At 38.1% G+C, this 20,259-nt stretch overlaps 1 protein-coding gene and 1 long non-coding RNA gene across 5 annotated transcripts in view; one reads left to right on the top strand and one right to left on the bottom strand.

The window, feature by feature from the left end:
* Nucleotides 1–19,718, top strand: part of HMGN5 (high mobility group nucleosome binding domain 5) — a 68,581-nt gene extending 48,863 nt beyond the window's left edge. For 2 of the 4 annotated variants that reach the window (XM_051827380.3, XM_051827382.3), the window contains 6 exons: nt 11,515–11,643; nt 13,311–13,340; nt 14,723–14,752; nt 15,009–15,062; nt 17,431–17,559; nt 18,540–19,718. In XM_051827380.3, coding sequence (XP_051683340.1) covers nt 11,629–11,643; nt 13,311–13,340; nt 14,723–14,752; nt 15,009–15,062; nt 17,431–17,559; nt 18,540–19,142 — 861 coding nt within the window. In that variant the 5' untranslated portion in view covers nt 11,515–11,628 and the 3' untranslated portion in view covers nt 19,143–19,718. Of the gene's footprint in view, nt 1–11,504; nt 11,644–13,310; nt 13,341–14,722; nt 14,753–15,008; nt 15,063–17,430; nt 17,560–18,539 lie in introns of all 4 variants that reach the window. The other 2 variants (XM_008272973.5, XM_051827381.3) reach the window with 1 other exon arrangement.
* On the bottom strand, nt 1,702–12,198 carry LOC138847666 (uncharacterized). Its single transcript, XR_011385578.1, has 2 exons — nt 11,947–12,198; nt 1,702–2,032 (listed from the first exon to the last, which is right to left on the bottom strand). It is a non-coding gene; the product is annotated as an uncharacterized LOC138847666 (long non-coding RNA).
* Nucleotides 19,719–20,259: the final 541 nt, after the last annotated feature.

Raw genomic sequence — 20,259 nt, forward strand, 5'->3', positions numbered from 1 at the left:
CAATTCTGCCTCATGATAGCATTGTGATCATTACCTTCCCAACTTATGCCAAGCACCAGTCTAAAGCACAGCTGGTCTCTCTCTCTGAAGTTCCTGGTATAGATCTTCCCAATACAAGGAAATAAATCATTTTCTAATTCACACTTTCCAAGTGGCAAGCAGATAATTGTTTATAATTAAAAAGCTTTTTCATCCAATTTCTTCTGGGTTAGAGTAAATCACAAAGCTGTCAAGCCAGGAAAGTACTTAATTAAGCAGAAAAGGTGACAATGAGTCAGTACACTTTGTTAGAAAAATTACAGGCCAAAAATTGAAATAGGAGGCCAATTTCTAGTCTCAACTTTGCTGATAACTTACTTATAAATCTCAGGTCAGTTTCTTCATTGTTTTAGCCTTCAACTTCTTCACCTGTAAATGATAAGTTCTATGTTGGCTCATATTTTGGAAACAACTAAGCTATACCTCACTCACTTACTAAGCCAAAAAAAAAAAAAGGCTGTCCAGAGGAATGAACAAATATTTAACATAAAAAGTAAAAACATTTTCTACACAGTGTTGTGAATGGATATTTTTATACTTTGGGAATGAAAAAATTCTTCTAAGAGAAAACAGACAGAAATCACAAAGAAAAACTGATAAGACTACATACAAACTTAAGTCCTGTATCTGGAAAAATATCACTAAAAAGACTCAAAGGGCTGGCACTGTGGCATAGCACGTAAAGCCACCTCCTGAAGTGCTGGCATCCCATATGGGCGCCAGTTCGTGTCCTGGCTGTTCCACTTCTGATCCAGCTCTCTGCTATGCCCCGGGGAAAGCAGTAGAGAGTGGCCCAACTCCTTGTGCCCCTGAACCTGTATGGGAGATCCAGAGGAAGCTCCTGGCTCCTGGTTTCAGCCTGGCCCAACCCTGATCATTGTGGCCATTTGAGGAGAGAAACAGTGGATGGAAGATTCATTCATTCATTTTCTCTCTCTCTCTCTCTCTCTCTCTCTGCTCTCTGTAGCTCTGTTTTTCAAATAAACATAATGAATTTTTTTAAAAGTCAATTAAAATTTTTAAAAAGCTCAATAGTTGAAAGAGAAAAATCCAATAGAAAAAAATAAAGCATATGGTAAAATAATACACATAATTGAAATACAAAAGTTAAACATTTGAAGTTGTTCAACTGCACTCACAACTAAAGATAGGCAAATCAAAAAGATATTCTATTTCATCCAATTTGAAAAAAATTAATGCATTTTAATGTACTAAATGCTGGCTAAGGTAAGGGAAGTGGGTATGCTTCTGTGTTGGTGAGAGTATAAATTGGTGCTATTCTCCAGTGTTAGATCTTGCCATATGTCTCTAAGGCACTTCTGTTCCAACCATTTTCAAAGATGACCCTCTCACATTATTCCCATTATCTAATCTGGCATTCCATGGCTATATTTCACTCTGGGACATGATGTGCAAATAGGTACATTGGTTTCACCATTCCAGTTCCTGTCCTCGCCTCTACTTTATGAAAAGTTCAAAGTCTCCTTCAACATGACTCTTTCCTCTCTTCTGCTCTTTTGAGTCCTGTCCTCTCTTTGATAAATAAGTTTTACAAATTCCAAGAATCTAGCCCATGTAATTCTCAAAGCATACTGTCAGAAACTGGCTTAAGGAAAGAAACAAAGACTTGACCAAATTCTTGAAATGGAAACAAAGCACAAATTAACGTGTTTAAAAAGATTTATTTATTTATCTGAAAGGTAGAGCTACAGAGAGGCAGAGGCAGAGAGAGATAGATCTTCCACCCACTGGTTCACTCCCCAGATGGCCACAATGGCCTGAGCTGAGCTGATCTGAAGCCAGGAGCCAGGAGCTTCTTCCAGGTCTCCCACAGGGATGCAGGGGCCCAAGGACTTGGGCCATCTTCTACTGCTTTCCTAGGCCATAGCAGAGAGCTGGATCAGAAGTGGAGCAGCCGGGACTCAAACTGGCTCCCATATGGGATGCTGGCTCTTCAGGCATCGGCCTCACCCGCTACACCACAGTGCTGGCCCTGGCAAATTGACATTTAATAAAATTATCCTTCCACAGGATAATTATGACCAAATATAATAGGGTACTATCTCTTATGGGCAAAAGTTAGCATAAACTCACAAAATCATGTTGCTGTTTTCAAGAGCTACACAAATATTAATAGTTTCCACAGAGCATCTCATGAACCAAACTACCATGTGTCGTACATGCTTATTTGATTACTTTAAAATCTCCAGTGTGGGCCTCAATCCAGGAAAAATTACACACTGAATGGCACTTACTCTAACAATAAATTTGGACATGAACTAGAACATAAAAACAAAAGGGAAACAGAAAGAGTAATTATATTCTCACTTTAACCTGAATCAACCATAGGTCCATATAAAGTAGACTAAGCAATGAATAATCCACAAATAAACTATTTAATGAATATATTTTTTTAAAAAAATCATCTTATTTCATCTTATTTTCATTTAAGTGATTTAACCATGAAACCAAGAGTTCCATTCCAATGATATGTTTTATCAGGAATTTAACCATGAAAGAGTTCCAACAATATGTTTAGTTTATTGGAAATAATGAAAATATGTAAGTGTAGATTTATACTATTGTCATTAAAATATGTAAGAATTGAGCATGCCCATTAGCTTGAATGGTTACTCGACTCGTTGCAATATAAAATTCTCACGTTTTAAGTAGGTGTAAAATGAATGGAACTGTTAGCTATTATTTAACAAAGAGTGTGAATATAGACTGATTTAATAGAAAGAACATTAAAACAAGCAAAAAAGAATGATTTCTTGAAAAACAAGTAAATGGACACACCTTACAATATTTTCTACCATGTCATTAAACTATAAGAACACAGAGATGTATATAAATGATCCCCCAGATAATTACTCTTAAGAGAAAATTTCTCAATGATTCTTCCCTGATGGATCTCCCTTTCTCCTTTTCTCCCTCCATTCTGTCTTTGTTATATCCTCTGGAGCATTTGAAGACTTGAACACTTTTGTTGAACAGCTATTTGTCAATTTTTCCTTTTGAAAGAATATGCAGTTAATGGTAAAAATAGTATAGATTGTCAATATCTTACAAACAAGAAAACCTAATTGAGTTCTACTACTGTATCAGAGCTTTCATATCCACAGTTTTAAAATTGAAGAAAAATATTTTTACCTTTGTCATATCTCAAATTTGTTCTAAATTAAAACAAGTTACTAGTTCCGATTCATGGCCCATGTGTTTTAAGTAACTTATAACAAAACAAACTAATTTCCAGGGATATATGGAACTTACTATAAAATGATTTGATAAATAAGGCTATAAATGGTTAGATAAAGGCCAAACCTGAAAAGAGAATAAAAAAATCTTAGCATGATGTAAAAGAGAATTAGTTGATACGGACATCTTAAAAATCCAACATTTAGCTTTAACTTCTGGTTAAATGGCATCAGTTTCTTAATTTGAATGTATTTTTTAGTGAAGATGCTGATTTCTGATACACAATCTATATGACAGATCAGCACTATTTTCTCAGTGAAGGGTGACTGTTTCTAAATGTTAACACAGAGGAAGAGATAGAGAATATCTCTTCCATTTGCTGGTTTGCTCCTCAAATGATCCCAACAACCAGGCCTGGGCCAGGCTGAAGTCATGAGCCAGGAACTCTGTCTGGTTAGGGTGAGTATCAGGGACCCAAGTACCTGAGCTACCACTTGCTATCTTCCACAGGGCACATTATCAGGAAGACAGATTAGAAGCAGAACTGGGACTCAAACCCAGAAACGAGGATATGGGCTGCTGGTGTCCTAGTAGTATCTCAACCGCTGGGCCAGATGCCTGCCCTTAGGTTGATTCTTTCCTTTTTTACAGGCAGAGTGGACAGTGAGAGAGAGAGAGAGAGAGAGAGACAGAGAGAAAGGTCTTCCTTTTGTCGTTGGTTCACCCTCCAATGGCCGCCGCGGCCGAAGCCAGGAGCCAGGTGCTTCTCCTGGTCTCCCATGCGGGTGCAGGGCCCAAGCACTTGGGCCATCCTCCACTGCACTCCCGGGCCATAGCAGAGAGCTGGCCTGGAAGAGGAGCAACCGGAACAGAATCCGGCGCCCCGACCGGGACTAGAACCCGGTGTGCCAGTGCTGCTAGGTGGAGGATTAGCCTAGTGAGCCACGGCGCTGGCCTTCCAATCAACCCTCTCTAATGGACAATTGACCTACACGGAAAACCTGATCTTTTCCCAAAAATAGACTTTTGCCGCACGTAGGCAGCCTGGGACATTTATCAAAGTTTTGTTTTTCTTATTTTTGTTAGAGTAAGCAGCATTAGTGAACCTTGTAAGGAGATAGAAGAAGGCTGCAGCATTAAAGTAGATTAAAATATATAAAGCTAAGATATAATTTCTTTAAACCAAAGATGTTATTGTCTCAATGTACCACCCACAATATTCATACAACTTGTAGAAATGTCTTAACTTACATCTCAGAATTTTATAAACTATGGATCAATGCCTGTGCTTCTATAAGATAAGGCTGATGGTTAAACATTAGAAAAGTACTAAGATTTAAGAAGTCTTACATTTCCTTTCTCAAAGTCATGGCCCAGCACAGAGAGTTTTTCCTGCCACTAGCTGTCCTGAGACGGTTGTGTGGCCTTTACCCTTTTTTGTTCTGGGTCCCATTGTGTAGTCTAGGGAAGAGCAGCTGCTGTGACTCTGTTGTTCCCACCCAGGTCCTGTGGTCAGGGCAAGGGGGGCAAGGCTCCTACCCAGCTGGCCAGGAGTGTTGCTTCTCTGGGACTCTAGACCATGGGTTTCCAGAGGCCCCTCAGGGAGGGTTTGCAACAGCCCTGGGTTGTCACACTGTCAGGTTTCTTGTGGTTGTAGGACTTGGTTTTTATTACTAAAGTGGAAATTAAATGCTTTTAAAAAGTTTAAAAAATAAAATTAAGTCTCATATTTCATGCAAAAATACACAAAAAATTAAATTCTTTAGAATGTAGTAAATCTATTGGAAATTTTCTAGGAGGGTAGATTTCAAATACACTTACAACAAAAAGTTTTGTTGATGTTACTCTTTCATTGTATATATGTGCATCAAAATATGTTATACACCTTATATATATATAAACTTTTTAAAGATTTATTTTTTTATTTGAGAGTCAGAGTTATAGAGAGAGGGAGAGAGAGAGAGCAGAGAAGTCATCCATCTGCTGGTTCACTTCCCAGATGGCCATAGCAGCCAGAGCTGGGCCAATCTGAAGCCAGTAGCCAGGAGCTTCTTCAGGGTCTTCAATGTGAGTGCAAGGACCCAAGCACTTGGGCCATCTTCTACTGCTTTCCCAGGAGCATTAGCAGAGAGCTGGATCAGAAGTAGAGCAGCAGGGGCTCGAACTGGCATGCTTATGGGATGTTGGTACCACAGGTGGAGGCTTAACCTACTGCACAACAGCACTGGCCCCTACAATTATTTTTTAACTTAGAAGAAATAAGTCATATTGAAAACAGCTGGTGTTCAGTGCAGCACTTAAAATGCTGTGTGGGATGTTTATGTCCCACATTGGGATGCTTCAGTTCAAGTCCCTACTCTACTTTCTATCCAACTTCTTGCTGATTTGCATCTTGGGAGCCAGCAAGCAATGGCTCAAGTAGTTGAGTCTCTGCCACCCAAGTGGGAGACCTGGATTGAGTTCTTGGCTCCCAGCTTTGGCCTGGCCCAGCCATGGCTACTTGGGGGCATTTGGAGAGTGAATCAGCAGATGGAAGATCTTCCCCTCCCCCCACTACTTCACCTTCCAAATAATGTAAATAAAAAATAAATATTTAATAAATAGATAAATTTAAGGAAATCAGAAATCTTTGCAGCTAAAATAAGAAAGTTTGAAACTTTTAAAGTTTATGAGGACATCTATTGGAAGTTGGAAATCTTCAAATAACTTTTAGCCAATAAGAAAGTTCATCCACAATTTTATTTGAAAATCTCTCTGCTGGCAAATGGAAGAGGAAAATATGAACAAGTATTTGGCAAGTTCAAAGCTAAAAACCCCCATATGCTGAAATTACTTTAGACTAGAAAGAAATAGGAAAATTAAAAGGCAAAAATAGTTCTTTGATCCATTTTTTCCCCTTTCATGAGATACTTGAAAACTGACTAGAGGATTCCGGTTTAAGATCATAGATGGGGGCCAGTGTAGTGGTATAGCAGAGTTAAGCCACAGCCTGCAATGCTGGCATCCCATATGGACGCTGGTTCAAGTCCTGGCTGCTCCACTTCCTATGCAGCTCCCTGCTAATGCACCTGGGAAAGCGGAAGATGGCCCAAGTGCTTGAATCCCTGCAGTCATGTGAGAGACTCAAATGAAATTCCAAGCTCCTGGCTTTGGCCAGGCCCAGTCCCGGCTGTTGAAGATATTTGGGGAGTGAACCAGTGGAAGGAAGATATTCTCTCTCTCCCCTCCCCTATCCTCCTCTGCCTTTCAGAGAAATAAATATTCATCTTTAAAAAGAAAGATCATAGATGAATGGAGGATCCAGTAAATCATCAAAGGTGCATTGAAACGGGTTGATGGAAATCTTCTTCTTGAGTGTTAGTAACTGAGATTGAGTAGAATTTTTATTTACTGAATACATCATATAGTCACACTTGCATAACTTCCATAATTGCTAATCCCACAACCATAGGTAAAATTTTTAGAACAAAAATGGAAAAAATGCTCAACTTTTAAGATTTATTTATTTATTTTTGTTTATTTGAGAGGCAGAGAGATAGGGCAGAGAGTGAGGGCAAGAAAGAGAGGTAGAGTTAGTGATAGAAGTAGAGATAGAGGTAGAGATAGAGAGCACATCTATCTGGTGGTTCACTCCCCAGATGTCCAAAATAACCAAGACTAGGCCAGGCCAAATGTCAGAGCTGGCAATTCAGTCTAGGTCTCCCATTGGGTAGCAGATGCCTAACTGCTTGATCCATCACCTGCTACCTCCTAGGGTGCATATTAGCAGGAAGCTGAAATCAAGAGTGCAGCTAGAACTCAAATCCAGATACTGTGATATGGGATGTGGGCTCTTCACAGCTAAACCAAATATACGTCTCTGCACTACTTTTAATAGATGAGCCTGGACAAGTCATTAAACTTCTCTGGGATTCAGTTTATTTATCTATATTTAAAGAGTACCGAACCGGAAGATAGCTAGTCTTCTCTAGGCTGTAATATCCAAGACCCTAAAATATCATTCTCTTAAATTATTATTTAAAAGTTGTTGGAAAATTTGCAAGTAGGCACATACAATTTACTATGTCTTTTTTTGCTCTTAGAAAGCAGTCCCATTCATTTTTACCATTGAAAATACATTTTTCAGATCCATTATATCAGGGATCACTCACCAATTCAGTATTTTATGAGTCTTGGGCCTGCTGTGAATAAACATAGGAAATAGGAAGCTTGGCATCCTAAGGATTATAGTTTTTCTAGAGTCACTCTCAGCTAAGTGCCATCATCAATCTAAGTAAATTCCTCTTATCAATCATAAACAAGGCTCAGAAATAAGTACAATGATACATTTGCCTCACTGTGTACTTACCATTTATTTTGCTCTCTTTAAACACTGACCAACAATATATTTAAAACAAAAACACAATGTTTTAATTATATGGCAGAAGTCTTGCATTATTATTATTTGATAACAATATTAAGACATTTTCTATGGTTTTTAGGAAGAAGTATAGTGATGGATGGGGTCAAAATAAAAGATATTTTAATACAGAAAGCTAAATATTTATTTCTAATCAATCAGTACTTTTCAAATCTCATTTTATGCAAAGCAGTATATTTGGGATACTTTTAATTATATGTAATTTTAAACTATTAATATATGGAACATTTGGAGACTTATTTTATCTTGATTAACATCCCTTTTATCATAACACATAATCTTAATACTGTATTTTAGATTCTCTGTCTGAAACATTTTCATGTTAATGCCTATAATCTGATTTTTTTTCACATATTTTTGTGCCATTTTCTACTAATTATTACCTGAACATGCTAGAGCTCCAGTAACTTCTGAGAGTGCTATCAGGTATGCTTAATAGTCCGGAGAACTAGGAAGTTCTGTGAAAAACAGCTAGGAGATCAACATTTATAGTCATTAATAAATAAAATGTAAATTTAGAGGCTGGCGCTGCTGCTCACTAGGCTAATCCTCCGCCTTGCGGCGGCGGCACACCAAGTTCTAGTCCTGGTTGGGGCGCTGGATTCTGTCCCGGTTGCCCCTCTTCCAGGCCAGCTCTCTGCTGTGGCCAGGGAGTGCAGTGGAGGATGGCCCAGGTGCTTGGGCCCTGCACCGACATGGGAGACCAGGAGAAGCACCTGGCTCCCAGCTTCGGATCAGCGCGGTGCACCGGCCGCAGCAGCCACTGGAGGGTGAACCAACGGCAAAGGAAGACCTTTCTCTCTGTCTCTCTCTCACTGTCCACTCTGCCTGTCCAAAAAAAAAAAAATGTAAATTTAGAAAACAAAAGGATCCAGTAAAAAGTCTCACTTTGACAATTATACAAAAATGGAATTTTAACTGTGGAATAATTTATCAGTTTTAGAAAAACTTCATTAAGGAAGTAAATTCTACAGAATGTATGTATAGCATGATGTGCTGAAAACATTTATGGAAAAGAAAGTATATACAAGTTAGAATTAATGTGAAGAAGCAGGATTAAGTGGTTGAGGAAACAGTGGAAAAACATCAAACTTGCTTGATGTCATATTAGTGCTACATATGAGTGCTACCATTTACATTCTACTGGTTAAAGTTTTCTTTGTCAAAAAGTTATTTGGATTGGGACTGAAAACTTTGGTAGATGTTTGCTAGGTAAAGATATAAGAGAATGAGACTGCAGTCAGACAAAACAAAGCAAAGGCACAGAGTCTAAACCAGGTTAGCTGGTACAAAAAAACTACTCTTGATTAAAGGTTAGAAAGAACATGGGACTTTGAGGAGTGAAGAAATAGAGGAACGCTGCACACATAACAAAATTTTCTTATACATGCATGACTTTTTTTTTTCAATTTACTAAGACATAAATCACAGTTACAACATGTTAGACTGCATGGAGGAAAATCTGACCAAAAAATGGAACTGCTGACAAACAGAGGAATTTGAGAGCTCACTGATTAGCACATTTTGCATTGCCTCCAACCTCTAAGCCTTACCTCCCAGAGCTCCTCATGATCATTTGTTTCAATCCACTGGGACTAAGCGCTCTGTTCCCCGAGCGAGTACAAACTTTTCCTGCCCCTGCATTTGTTGTAACATAGCAATCTATCCAAAAAGTTCACAGTCAAGACAAATGTCTCAACAAAAGCCTTTTCCAACTATCTCCTTTGAAAACATCCTTCTCTCCTGTTTTATTATTGAATTTAGATTACACCACTGATACAATACAAGTAATTTTGATTTGTAAATATGTATGCATCTGTTTGCTCTATCCTGAAAAATTATAAAAATCCTTAAGGGCAGAAACAGTGTAATGCAACTTTGCATGCCACAGGGTTTTGCATTTTCATAAGCTAGTTTACGAAAACAAAATCCAACTCACAAACTAAATCAGAATTTGTTGAATGGATGCATTTCAGTGCTGACACATTTTAATTCTGTTTTTTTTCCTTATCCATTTGAGTCCATCTTATATTTCTCATGCATACCTTCTATTTAATTCATGGACAGTAAGATTATTGGAACACATCTGGGCTTTCTCAACAATGCTTTCACTGTAAGGGACTTCAAGAGCTTTGAGGGATGATCCCCAGTAACTGCGGGCAAAGTAAGCAACTTAATCGTCTTTCTGATTTGTCTATTTGAATCAGAATGCAATATGAAGGAGGCAGAGGGAAACTGAGCTGCCATTAGACACTCTTATCCTACCTGATCTGTTTAATTCCACACTATAGGTGTTGGAGAACACTGGGTGAACATAATACACATGATGGGATCTTCAATTATGTTTATAATTTGAAGGGATGGTTTGGTATTCTGTAACAACCATTGTATTCATCTTTTAAACTAAAGGTTCCGATTTTTTAAACCCAGATGAACACCAACAGAATTTTTTCTTAATTGTTCAAAATGTTAGCTTTCTTTTTAGATTTACCTTCTGGAATAGGGATAGGGGCTGTTTGGGGGAACCCTTTTAAACACTTAGTGCTCACAACAACCAAAGCAAGGCTCCTCTGAAAAAAGTCTATGGGGAACAAGGCCCTCCATTTTAACTAGAGCTACTCCCAAATACCTGATTTGCTGGTTTCTACCACAACTCCCACATCTTCAGGTGTCAGAAGCTGATTCTAGAAGGCAGCAAGATGCCTCTTAGAGTAGAAAGCTCTCCTAACGTGGCTGTGATTAGGGTGAGGCTGGGGGGACATTCTTTAGGCCCAAAAAATTAAGCAGTCGCCCCCAAACTCAGCAAGTAAATAATAATTTAATGCAACGCTTTAAAAGATCAAACTAGTAGAAAAAAAAATCTGTGACGAACAAAATATCAAGATTTCACATAAAGACAGGATCTTAACCTGCACTTGCACGGCTCACCTCAGTCATTCACCCCAAATTCGTGACAAAATTTAAATTGTGCACCAGAGTTGAGTACCTCAATCGCCTCTTGCTAATCCAGACTATGAGTCCTAAACACTTTCATGAGAGGCACTTTCCTGAGACCATTCACTAAATGCCACCTTTGGAATAAAAATCTACCGGATCATTGCTTTTCCTCTGGACAGATCTCTGCTATTACAAACTTCCCGCTGGCTCTCATTGAATTTTTGGTGGACTCTCTCCAAGTGGGATAACGGTATTTAATCGGTATCCCCGCCTCCACGAGCCTTCTGTTCTTCCAACTCCCAGTTTTTTACTGCTTTCCACCTGCGGGAGGCGCGCCATTTTGGCACCCTCTTCCTGCCACGATCTTAATTCTGCTTTGGCGGGAAGTTCTCACAACCATAAAAACATCTCCACTCTCCCACTCTCCGAATCCGTGCTGCTATCTATTCATCTTCACCCTCCCGCCAAAGGTGACTGGGAAAGACAGTAGCTCAGACTCAACCCTCTTTCAAAAGCACTTTTCCCTCTTTGGAAGACAGAAAGGTGTGGGTATGGGAGACTGTAGAGAAAGGAACTACTGTGGCTTTCGAATGTCATTAGAACACTAACGAAAAAAAAAATCAAGACAACTCTGGCTTTGCAACGGATCTTTTCCCCGAACACTTTGCGCGTACTAATTCCGCGTGCTTCTTTGCTCCACCGGCGGTCAGAACCGGCAGCGTAGGAAGGTTTCGGGCAAGTCTGTGGGCCACGCCCCCCAGAGCCGGCCACCTATCCTTATTGGTCTGACAGCCTGTCACTCCAATCTAACTCCCACTCCGGCTAACCACTCACGTAGTTTGGTTGCGTCTTGGCGTGTTTAATGTTGCCAATAACGAGGGATTTTTTTTTTTTTTTTTTTTTTTGGGAGACGAGTACAGGTCGTGCTGCAATTAGTTCATTGAAAACTCAGTTGCTGTTGGAGCGGTCGGGCAGAGACTGCTCTGGGCTTTTTTCCTGGTGATTGTTAAGATCTCCTCTAGAGAGCTACGACAATGCCCAAAAGAAAGGTAAGTGAAATGGGAAGGTAGGAGGGGGAATATCTGCTGAAATGCATATTTCCTAATAGGCAGAGATTTTTTTCAAGCGTTTTGGCTTCTAGTTTGATTTTGTGATGTAGTGAATGGAATAGGAGGGAAGGGCAAAGAGCATTCGGTGTAAGGTTTAGGATGGTCTCGCATGCAACTGGTAGTTCACTTTTGACGTGTTTTGTTTAAGGGAAAGAATCGCTGGAGAGGTGTCTCCATGCTGAATTACAAACAGCCATAGCGCTGTGCTGTCGCTTCCTACCCCACCCCCCTCCCTCCGCTTACCCTATTGGAGAACACTTCGCCTCCCAGCCGCACTTCCAGGCACCAGTTTCTTCCTCTGTCTCCGTCTTTTCTCCGGGAACCGTCCCGTGTGGGGGAACGAAAGCCACGGCTTTCTCCGGTGTTTGCCTTTGTTCTTCCCGTTTTCTTTTTCCTTTTTTTTTTTCTCCCTTCCCTCCTCCACTTCTTGTCATGCCAGATGGCTATGCAATGGTAATCCTGTGCCATTAGGCGGCGCAGACTTCAAACTGTCCTAGAGACCGGAGAGATTCACCGCTGTAATTAGAAACTTTAGGGCTCAAGGATCTGGCGCTCTCTGGGCTCTTTAGCTAAACGAGGAAAGGTGGTAAGAATCGCGTCTATGAACTGTTGACCACGTTGGGGTAACGTGAATGTTTTCACTTTACACACACAGCGTTGGTCTGGACTGTTCAAGGGGTACAGGTCTTCTGGGAATCCTCACTTCAAAATTCCTGCCTCCACTCAGACGGGAAATAAATTCACACTCGGTGTTTGTTTTTTTGCTGAGTCCCTTACAAGTGAAATCAAACACTTTCTTGCTTGGCAAAACCGTAAAACGATGTGCTATGCACGGTATTGTGATTATTTTTATATTATTCATATTAATCTGCCTTTCCTATTCCTAGAACGTAGTAATAAGACTGAAATTCCCCGGTGCCCTGGGGCTGTATGAATCATGCAGTAGCTTGATAATTCCCAGGCTGAAGGGCTACTCTGATACGGAAAGCAACCGTTTGTAATCACCATCCCCCTTTCTGAGATTCCCGCCGCCGTGCTTTTCTGAGCTTGTGCAATGGGTATTGCTATTTTGCAGAGCTGACAGCAACCTAGTAGCAGGTAGTGGCGGGAAGTTTTAAAATCCGTGGCCGGCTTCTCCGGATAAAGCTTTGACGTGTTAACAAAGAGGTTACCCCCCTGTGAAGCATTGTGGGGGTTGTAGTTCTTGTATGCAGAACTTGGACAGCAGAATAGTTCGGAGCCAGTGGAGAGAGTCAAAGACTTACAATTGCACAGCAAACGCAATGCAAAAGAGACAGGGAAATTGTGCCTGAAGCTCCACCTTTGTTCGACCCCCCCCACTTGCTTGTTTGTTTATTTTTTGCTTTAACACGCTCCATAGCAGGTGGATTTCCAAAATTAGAATGTTTTTAGGAATTGCTATTTTCGTGAAAGGATTAGGCATGTACTTGCACCTTGATAGACAGCAAGTATGTAGCTACACAGCTCCTAGAAAACAACAGGTGGCTTCTTAAGCTGGAACCCAGGAAAATAACTTACAGGCAATATTTTCTGCTCTGTGTTTAAACTGATGCCCTTATTTCTGTGTGGTTTTCTCTTCTGTATAGGCTGCAGTTCAAGGTGATGTGAGGCAGGAGGTGAGTGTTTAATTTTCGAAACTTTGTCCAAAAAAAAAAAAATCCACTCATTTTATAAACCTGAGACAAACAAGCATCCAGTAGGTATATACTGTTTGGTATATTTATGCCATCTGAGTTTTACTGTGATATACTGGTGTATTCTCTAAAAATTACAGTATTAAAACTCAAGACTTCTTGGAATGTAGGACCTTAATGTGCTTGTTAACTTCTGGAGAGAGTTTCTTCTTCAGCAAGAGAATTGCATTGTTGGTAGGCATAAAGCTGTTATACTTTTATTTTAAAATATACTCGCTAATCATTTTGGTAATTTAGCCTAGCAACTGAAACTTAACATTTTTTCTTTAGCATATAAAGGATGCACAGAAGGGAAAAATCAAAACTTCTGATTTTTTACTATGGTATTTTCTAACCAAGTGCACACCTGCTTCTTTAACAATAATAGGATAATAATTCAAAACGCTCATGGAAAATGGAATTAAAAGGTAAATATATTTTGATGCAAAGCAGCTTCAAAATCCATGCATTCATATGAGGGAATCTTCAAAAAGTTCTTGAAAATATGTTGGACAATTAACACAGCAATTAAGTCCCACTTTTGGACTCTTGCACCCATTATTGAAGGCCTGGGTTCAAGTTTGAACTCCACTCTCCGTTCTGGCTTGTAACTTCGGTACACTCTGGGAAACATCAGGTCATGGCTCAAGTACGTGAGTCCTTGCCATGCACATGACAGACCCGAATCAAGCTTTTGGCTTTTGGCTGTTGCAGACATTTGTGAAGTGAACCAGCAGATGAGAAATCTCTCTGTCACTCCTTCTTTCAAATAAATACAATAAAATTTAAAAAATTAAGGTTCATGAAAATGTGTATTATGAAAAAATTATACATAGATTTCAATTTGCTTTGTACCAAAATAAACTTACCTTTAAAAAATTCTATTTTATTTATTTGAAAGAGTTACAGAGAGAGGGGGAGAGACACAGAGAAAGATCTTCCATCTGCTGGTTCACTCCCCAAATGTCCTCACCCAGCCAGGAGCCAGGACATTTATTCAGGTCTCCCACATGGGTGCAGGGCCCAAGCACTTGGGCCATCCTCTACGGCTTTCCCACTTGCATCAGCAGGGAGCTGGATCAGAAGTGTAGCAGCCAGGACTTAAACCGGCACCCACATGGGATGACAGTGTTGCAGATGGCAGCTTAATCTACTGCACCACAAAGCCGGCTTCTAAACTTACCTTTTAATTGCATTTTTGATGAATTGTTAAAGTACCCTCATATTTATGTAGTGTTACGCCACGTATTTTCCCTATAATAAAAATAATTGTTGTTTCATATATCATTTATTCTCCTCAATGATAATTTTGTTTTCACTTGTAGCCAAAGAGAAGATCAGCCAGACTGTCTGCTGTAAGTAGTCTTTGAAAAAAAGCAGCCCATTTATTGTGAAATGTAATCATAAAATTCAAAGAGTCCTGAATAATGTTATATTTAACGAAAGATTCATTTTTGAGGTTTTAAGAAAAGACTTTCACATCAACAAGTGATTTCTGAGCCATATCTATTTATTTTAATTTAAAGATTGAATTTCATTGTTAGTGCCCATTCTTCAGGTGTGATTTCTTCCTTTTTTCTGTTTTTCCACAACTTGTGTTTTTTGATGCAGTTGCCTGCGCCCATTATACCAGAGGTGAAGCCCAAAAGAGCATCAACTCCAAGGGTAAATATTCAACTTGCAATATTGAAAAAAATTGCTTTTCTTCAGGATTAATTCCTGAAAAGACATATTACTGATCATTTTACTTTATTTGTTCAGCTAGTGATATATTGTATCTTTTGGTGAGAAATATTTATTCCTGTTTTATGACTGTCCACTATGTTTTGGCATCTTTATTAGGTAGAGACAAAACAAAATTTCAGTCAGATGAACCCATTAAATACAGATGATTTTGACATAGCTATAATACTGATATTCTTGGGAAAAAAAGATTATAAACTGTACTAACCAAAGTAGTGCTTTGTAATAATAGAAGTAACTAATATTAGGTAATGCTTTATAGTTTGCAAAGTACTTTCATATACAGTAATTTTAAATGGATATAATTGATTTCATAAAGACTTCTGTACTATAATATTGTGTCTAAAGTTATGTAGGAATAGATATAACCTCAATAGTAAGCTCACCGTTAATTGCTTACACGTGAGGATATTTTAAGGATTGATTGAATTCCTAAAATCATAAAAGGGTAAAGTTACGAGGCTCAATAAAGATTATCTAATTTCATCATTTTGTATTAAAGGAAACTGTAAACTATCATTATGTTTACAAAATTATTTGACATGCTTGATTAAATGATTACTAAAGCTAAGGCAAGTGAGGTTTTAGTAATAGTTCATATATTAATAGTAAGTGAACGGGCCAGGTATTACGCCTAGTAGGTAATTTGGCACTTGTGATTTCCACATTCCATATCAAAGTGCCTAATTTAGAGTCCCAGCTCTGCTCCTGACTCCAGCTTCCTGTTAATATGCACTCTTGGAGGCAGTAGGTGACAGATCAAGTATTTGAGTCCCTGCTACCCACATGGATGACCTAGGCAGAGTTCCTGGCTCCTGGCTTCAACCTGGTCCAGTCATGGCTGTTGCAGGCATTTGGGTAGTGAACCAACCAAAGGGAGATGTCTGTCTGCTTCTCTCTCACTCTCTGCCTTTAAAATAATCAAAATAAAAAAATACTGTGACAGCTTGTTTTCTCTCTGTTTTACTTTTCAAATTCACTACCTTATAAAGTTAGGCATTCAATTTATAATTTTTTAAAATAGTGAATACAGCTGATATCTTTTAAAAGGAGAAAATTGTACTAGACTAAAACAGATACTACATAATCAGACATTTAAAAATATTTGTCATCCTTAACAGTCCCTCATGTGCTAAAAGAGTAATGACATTATATATATTGCAGTTTACAATTGCTAAAGCAATTTCACATATATTTTCTCGTTTAATGTTTATAACATCCCTGAGTCTCTGGTTTTACTGTTTTTTAACACATGAAAAAACAGCCTCAAAAGATATGCATGCTGTTGCTCAAGGCCACATAACATAAGTGGCAGATCCAGAATTGAAACAGGTTTTCTGGCCCCTTAACCAAGTGGTCTTCCTGCTCAATATTAGGCAAAGAATTTTGCTGATAAAGCAATCATGCTTGGAGGCATTTCAAAACTTGTAGATGTAAAGATTGAAACACCTATGTCCTAAGGCAATCTTTTAAATATATAACTAAATTGATTCTCCTACTAATATAACACTTCTCTTAATTTTTTTTCCTTTTTTAAATATTTATATATTTATTTATTTGAAAGGCAGAGTTACACAGAGAGAAGGAGAGGCAGAGAGAGGTCTTCCATCCACTGGTTCACTCCTCAACTGGCCACAATGGTCGGAGCTGTGCCAATCAGAAACCAGGAGCCAGGAGCTTCTTTCGGCTCTCCCACACAGGTGCAGGGGCCCAAGGACTTGGGCCACCTTCTACTGCTTTCCCAGGTCATAGCAGAGAGCTGGATCAGAAGTGGAGCAGCCAGGACTCGAACCGGCTCCCATATGGGATATCGGCACTGTAGGCAGCGGCTTTACCCACTACACCACAGCGCCAGCCTCAGCTTCTTTTAATTTTTACCAATGGAAGGTTTATATTCAATATAACCTTGATGCTAATTATTAGATGTGGCAAAGATAAATTGATCTCCTTTAGTCAGAGAAAGTTACTTTATTAGTATAACTTGATGCTGGCAATTGGCCCTTAGTGGCCGCTGGTCAGCATTCTGACTTGTAGCTTCTCATCTGCATCATTCAACTTAAAAAGATTTTTCAGTTTTTATCAGGGGAACGTTATTCATTTTCAGTGCTGCTTTAGGTTTACAATGAAACTGAAAGTGGTATGTGTTAATTTTGCTGCTATTTGGTTTATATGTGGTATTTCAAAGCTTTTCCACAAATGATTGCAGCAGCTGGTAAAATGACTTTGGTCATTTAATCAACACATCAGTTAAATGGTGTATTTATTTTTATTCTCTCTTGTTGCTGGACAGAAAATGAAGACAAAAAATGATACACTGGAACAAAACACAGATACAAGTGCCAAAGTAATTGCTGAAACCAAGCAAGAAGAAGCTGTCAAAGAACAATCCAGTAAAAATGGAGAATCCAAAATTGTAGAGGTATCTTACAATGTTAGCAGATTTATCCATTTGAAAGTTTAACAATGGGTGCAACTCAAAGAAATATTATTTGTGTTTTACTTTAAAGTTGAGAAACATTAAATGAATGGTAGCTCTAACATATAATGATTCATAATGGGAAAAGAAAATGAATTTAAAATATGAGAATTTACTTGTACCTCTTGTGGGAGAATGGATTAGCATTGTTGTTACTAGAACAATGGCAGTGATCATAACTTAGCACTAATATAATGACCCTCTTATTAAGTACAGGCCAATCCTCTATTCCTTTCATTAGCACATGAGCTGTTTGTAAGTCCCTTTCCCAGAACATCTGATTCTTTTATTTTTCCTGCAGATTGCAAAACAAAATCATTACATAAATGTTTTTAACAGGGCTGGTTTTGCATGCTGTACTTTAAGGCATTGCAGTAAAAAACCAAAAATGGGATGTGCTGATAAAATCTACAAATCAAGCATGTGCATATGTGGGCAAACTTTAGTAAATGGTTTATGATATCTGGTATAGGATTTTTCAAATAATTTTTGTTTTAAAATGCTCAAATCTCACCAGTATAGGAAAAAATGTATTCTTTTCTCCAGGAATATATTTTACTTACATGCATGCTACTGATTGAATATTACTGATATAGAATAACTCTATGTTACCGTGTGCTTCCTTGTATCTGTAATGAAAATTATTTATATGAATATGCTTTTGTGAATTTATCATTTCATAAATCTTTTTGTGTATGTTTCTGTGGAGACATTTTAGTTAATCTTATTTCTTAGAATACTTTCCTCATAATCTGATATTTAAGAGGCCTTTTCCATGGGAAGATTACTTTTTTTTGCAAATGACTTATTAGTCTTTTCATAAAATGAATGCAATCCAATCTAAATACTCAGGGAAAACAGTTCTAAATTCACAAGTAGAACCTTGATGTTTGTGTTTTGTTTTGATTTTTCTGTATATGTAGGCACCAGTTCCTGAAAAAGAAACTGAGGAATCAAAAGAAATAAGTGAAGATATTGAAGAAGAGGGAGGAGAAAATAAAGAAGCAGTAGAAGAAGATAAAAAGGATGAAGATATAAACAAAGAAGAGAAAGGAGAAGACGGAAAAGAAGAACAAGATGAAGAGGAGAAAAAAGATGGAAAAGAGAATAAAGATGGCAACAAGGAAGGAGAAGACAGAAAAGAGGGAGAAGACCAAGAAGAGAAAGGAGACGAGAAAGATGGTGAAGATGGAAAAGGGAAAGGAGCAGGTGTCAAAGAGGATGAATTTGGAAAAGAGGATAGAAAAGAGGAAGATAATAAAGATGGTGCAGATGAAAAAGATAAAGAAGATGAAAATGAGGAGGAAGAGGAGAAGAAAGATGAAGGTGGAAATGAGGAAGAAAAGGAAAAGGAGAAAGAAGACAGAAAAGAGGAAAATGAAAAAGAAGAAAGTGGAAAAGGAGGTGAGGAAGAAGGAGAAGACAAAAAGGGAGATGAAAAGAAGGCTGAAGCTGGGAAAGAAATTGAAAAAGAAGAGGTCAAAAAAGAAGATGGAAAAAACGAAGAGTCTCTGAGTATTGTCTAAAACTGCCCTATGTGGTTTCGTAATTTGGTAATACCTACCTTCTTGTTGTAATGTTAATAGAGATAAATATTTTTATCAAATATTTTATAAGCACAGTTTTTCTTTAGCATCAGTTTAATTTCAGAACATCTTCATACTGATTATTAGTCACAAAATTCCTAACATGAAACCTTTATAAATTTTGAGATTATGGTAGTGGAATATGTAGAAAAATTATGCTAACTTTGCCAGGGAATTCTGTTTCGTGTAAGTTCTTTGTTACATTTTGAATTTTAATTAGCTCCTATATATGTGGTCATTTCACAAAATGGGGGAAGCCCAAAAGAACGTTTCATGCAACATTCTTGTGGTTCTCTAGGTTGCTTTTATAAAGAAGGTGAACTATTTTCATGCAATGCTAAGAGTTAGTTATCTTTCCCAAATATAACTTTATTATTAGGAAAAAATAAAGTTGTAATCTCATGTTAAAAAAGAAATGCAAATGTTTATTGCAGAAGGGCAGTTTTGGTTATATGTGTCTGAACAAAATTTTATTGCCTTTATCCTAATAAAAATGACTCTTCAAAGCTGATTATGGTTTCTGATATCTCCAAAAATGTAGTTACCATGATATTATACTGCATGATTTTTTTTCTGTTGTGATACAGATTGAGAATCCCTAATCTGAAAATCCAAAATCTGAAATTGTCCAAAATCAAGGAGCTTTTCAGTCTCCGACATGATACACAGTGGAAAATACCACACCATGAAATTTTCTGCACAAAATTATTTGCAATGTCGTATAAAACTACTTTCAGGCTATGTGGACAAGGAACATATAAAACATAAATAAATTTCATGTTTATATTTGGATCCCATTCCCAAATATTCAAATATGAAACACTTTTGGTCACAAGTATTTTGGAAAAGGGACATTCAACCTCTATTCGTGGAAGAATTTTTTTCATTTTAATTATTTGAAAATGTATACTTCAGTAGTTTTTAGTATATACACAATATTGTGCAACCATAATCATTAATTAAAGAGCATTTTTCATCATGTAAATAAGAAAGTACCAATTAGAAGTCTCTCCCCACATCCCCACACCCAATCTCTCCCACCCTACATCTCTTGGCA

This window comes from Oryctolagus cuniculus, chromosome X, assembly GCF_051225735.1.
Source record: "Oryctolagus cuniculus isolate XC-2025 breed Fujian yellow rabbit chromosome X, ASM5122573v1, whole genome shotgun sequence".
Classification (NCBI taxonomy): domain Eukaryota; kingdom Metazoa; phylum Chordata; class Mammalia; order Lagomorpha; family Leporidae; genus Oryctolagus; species Oryctolagus cuniculus.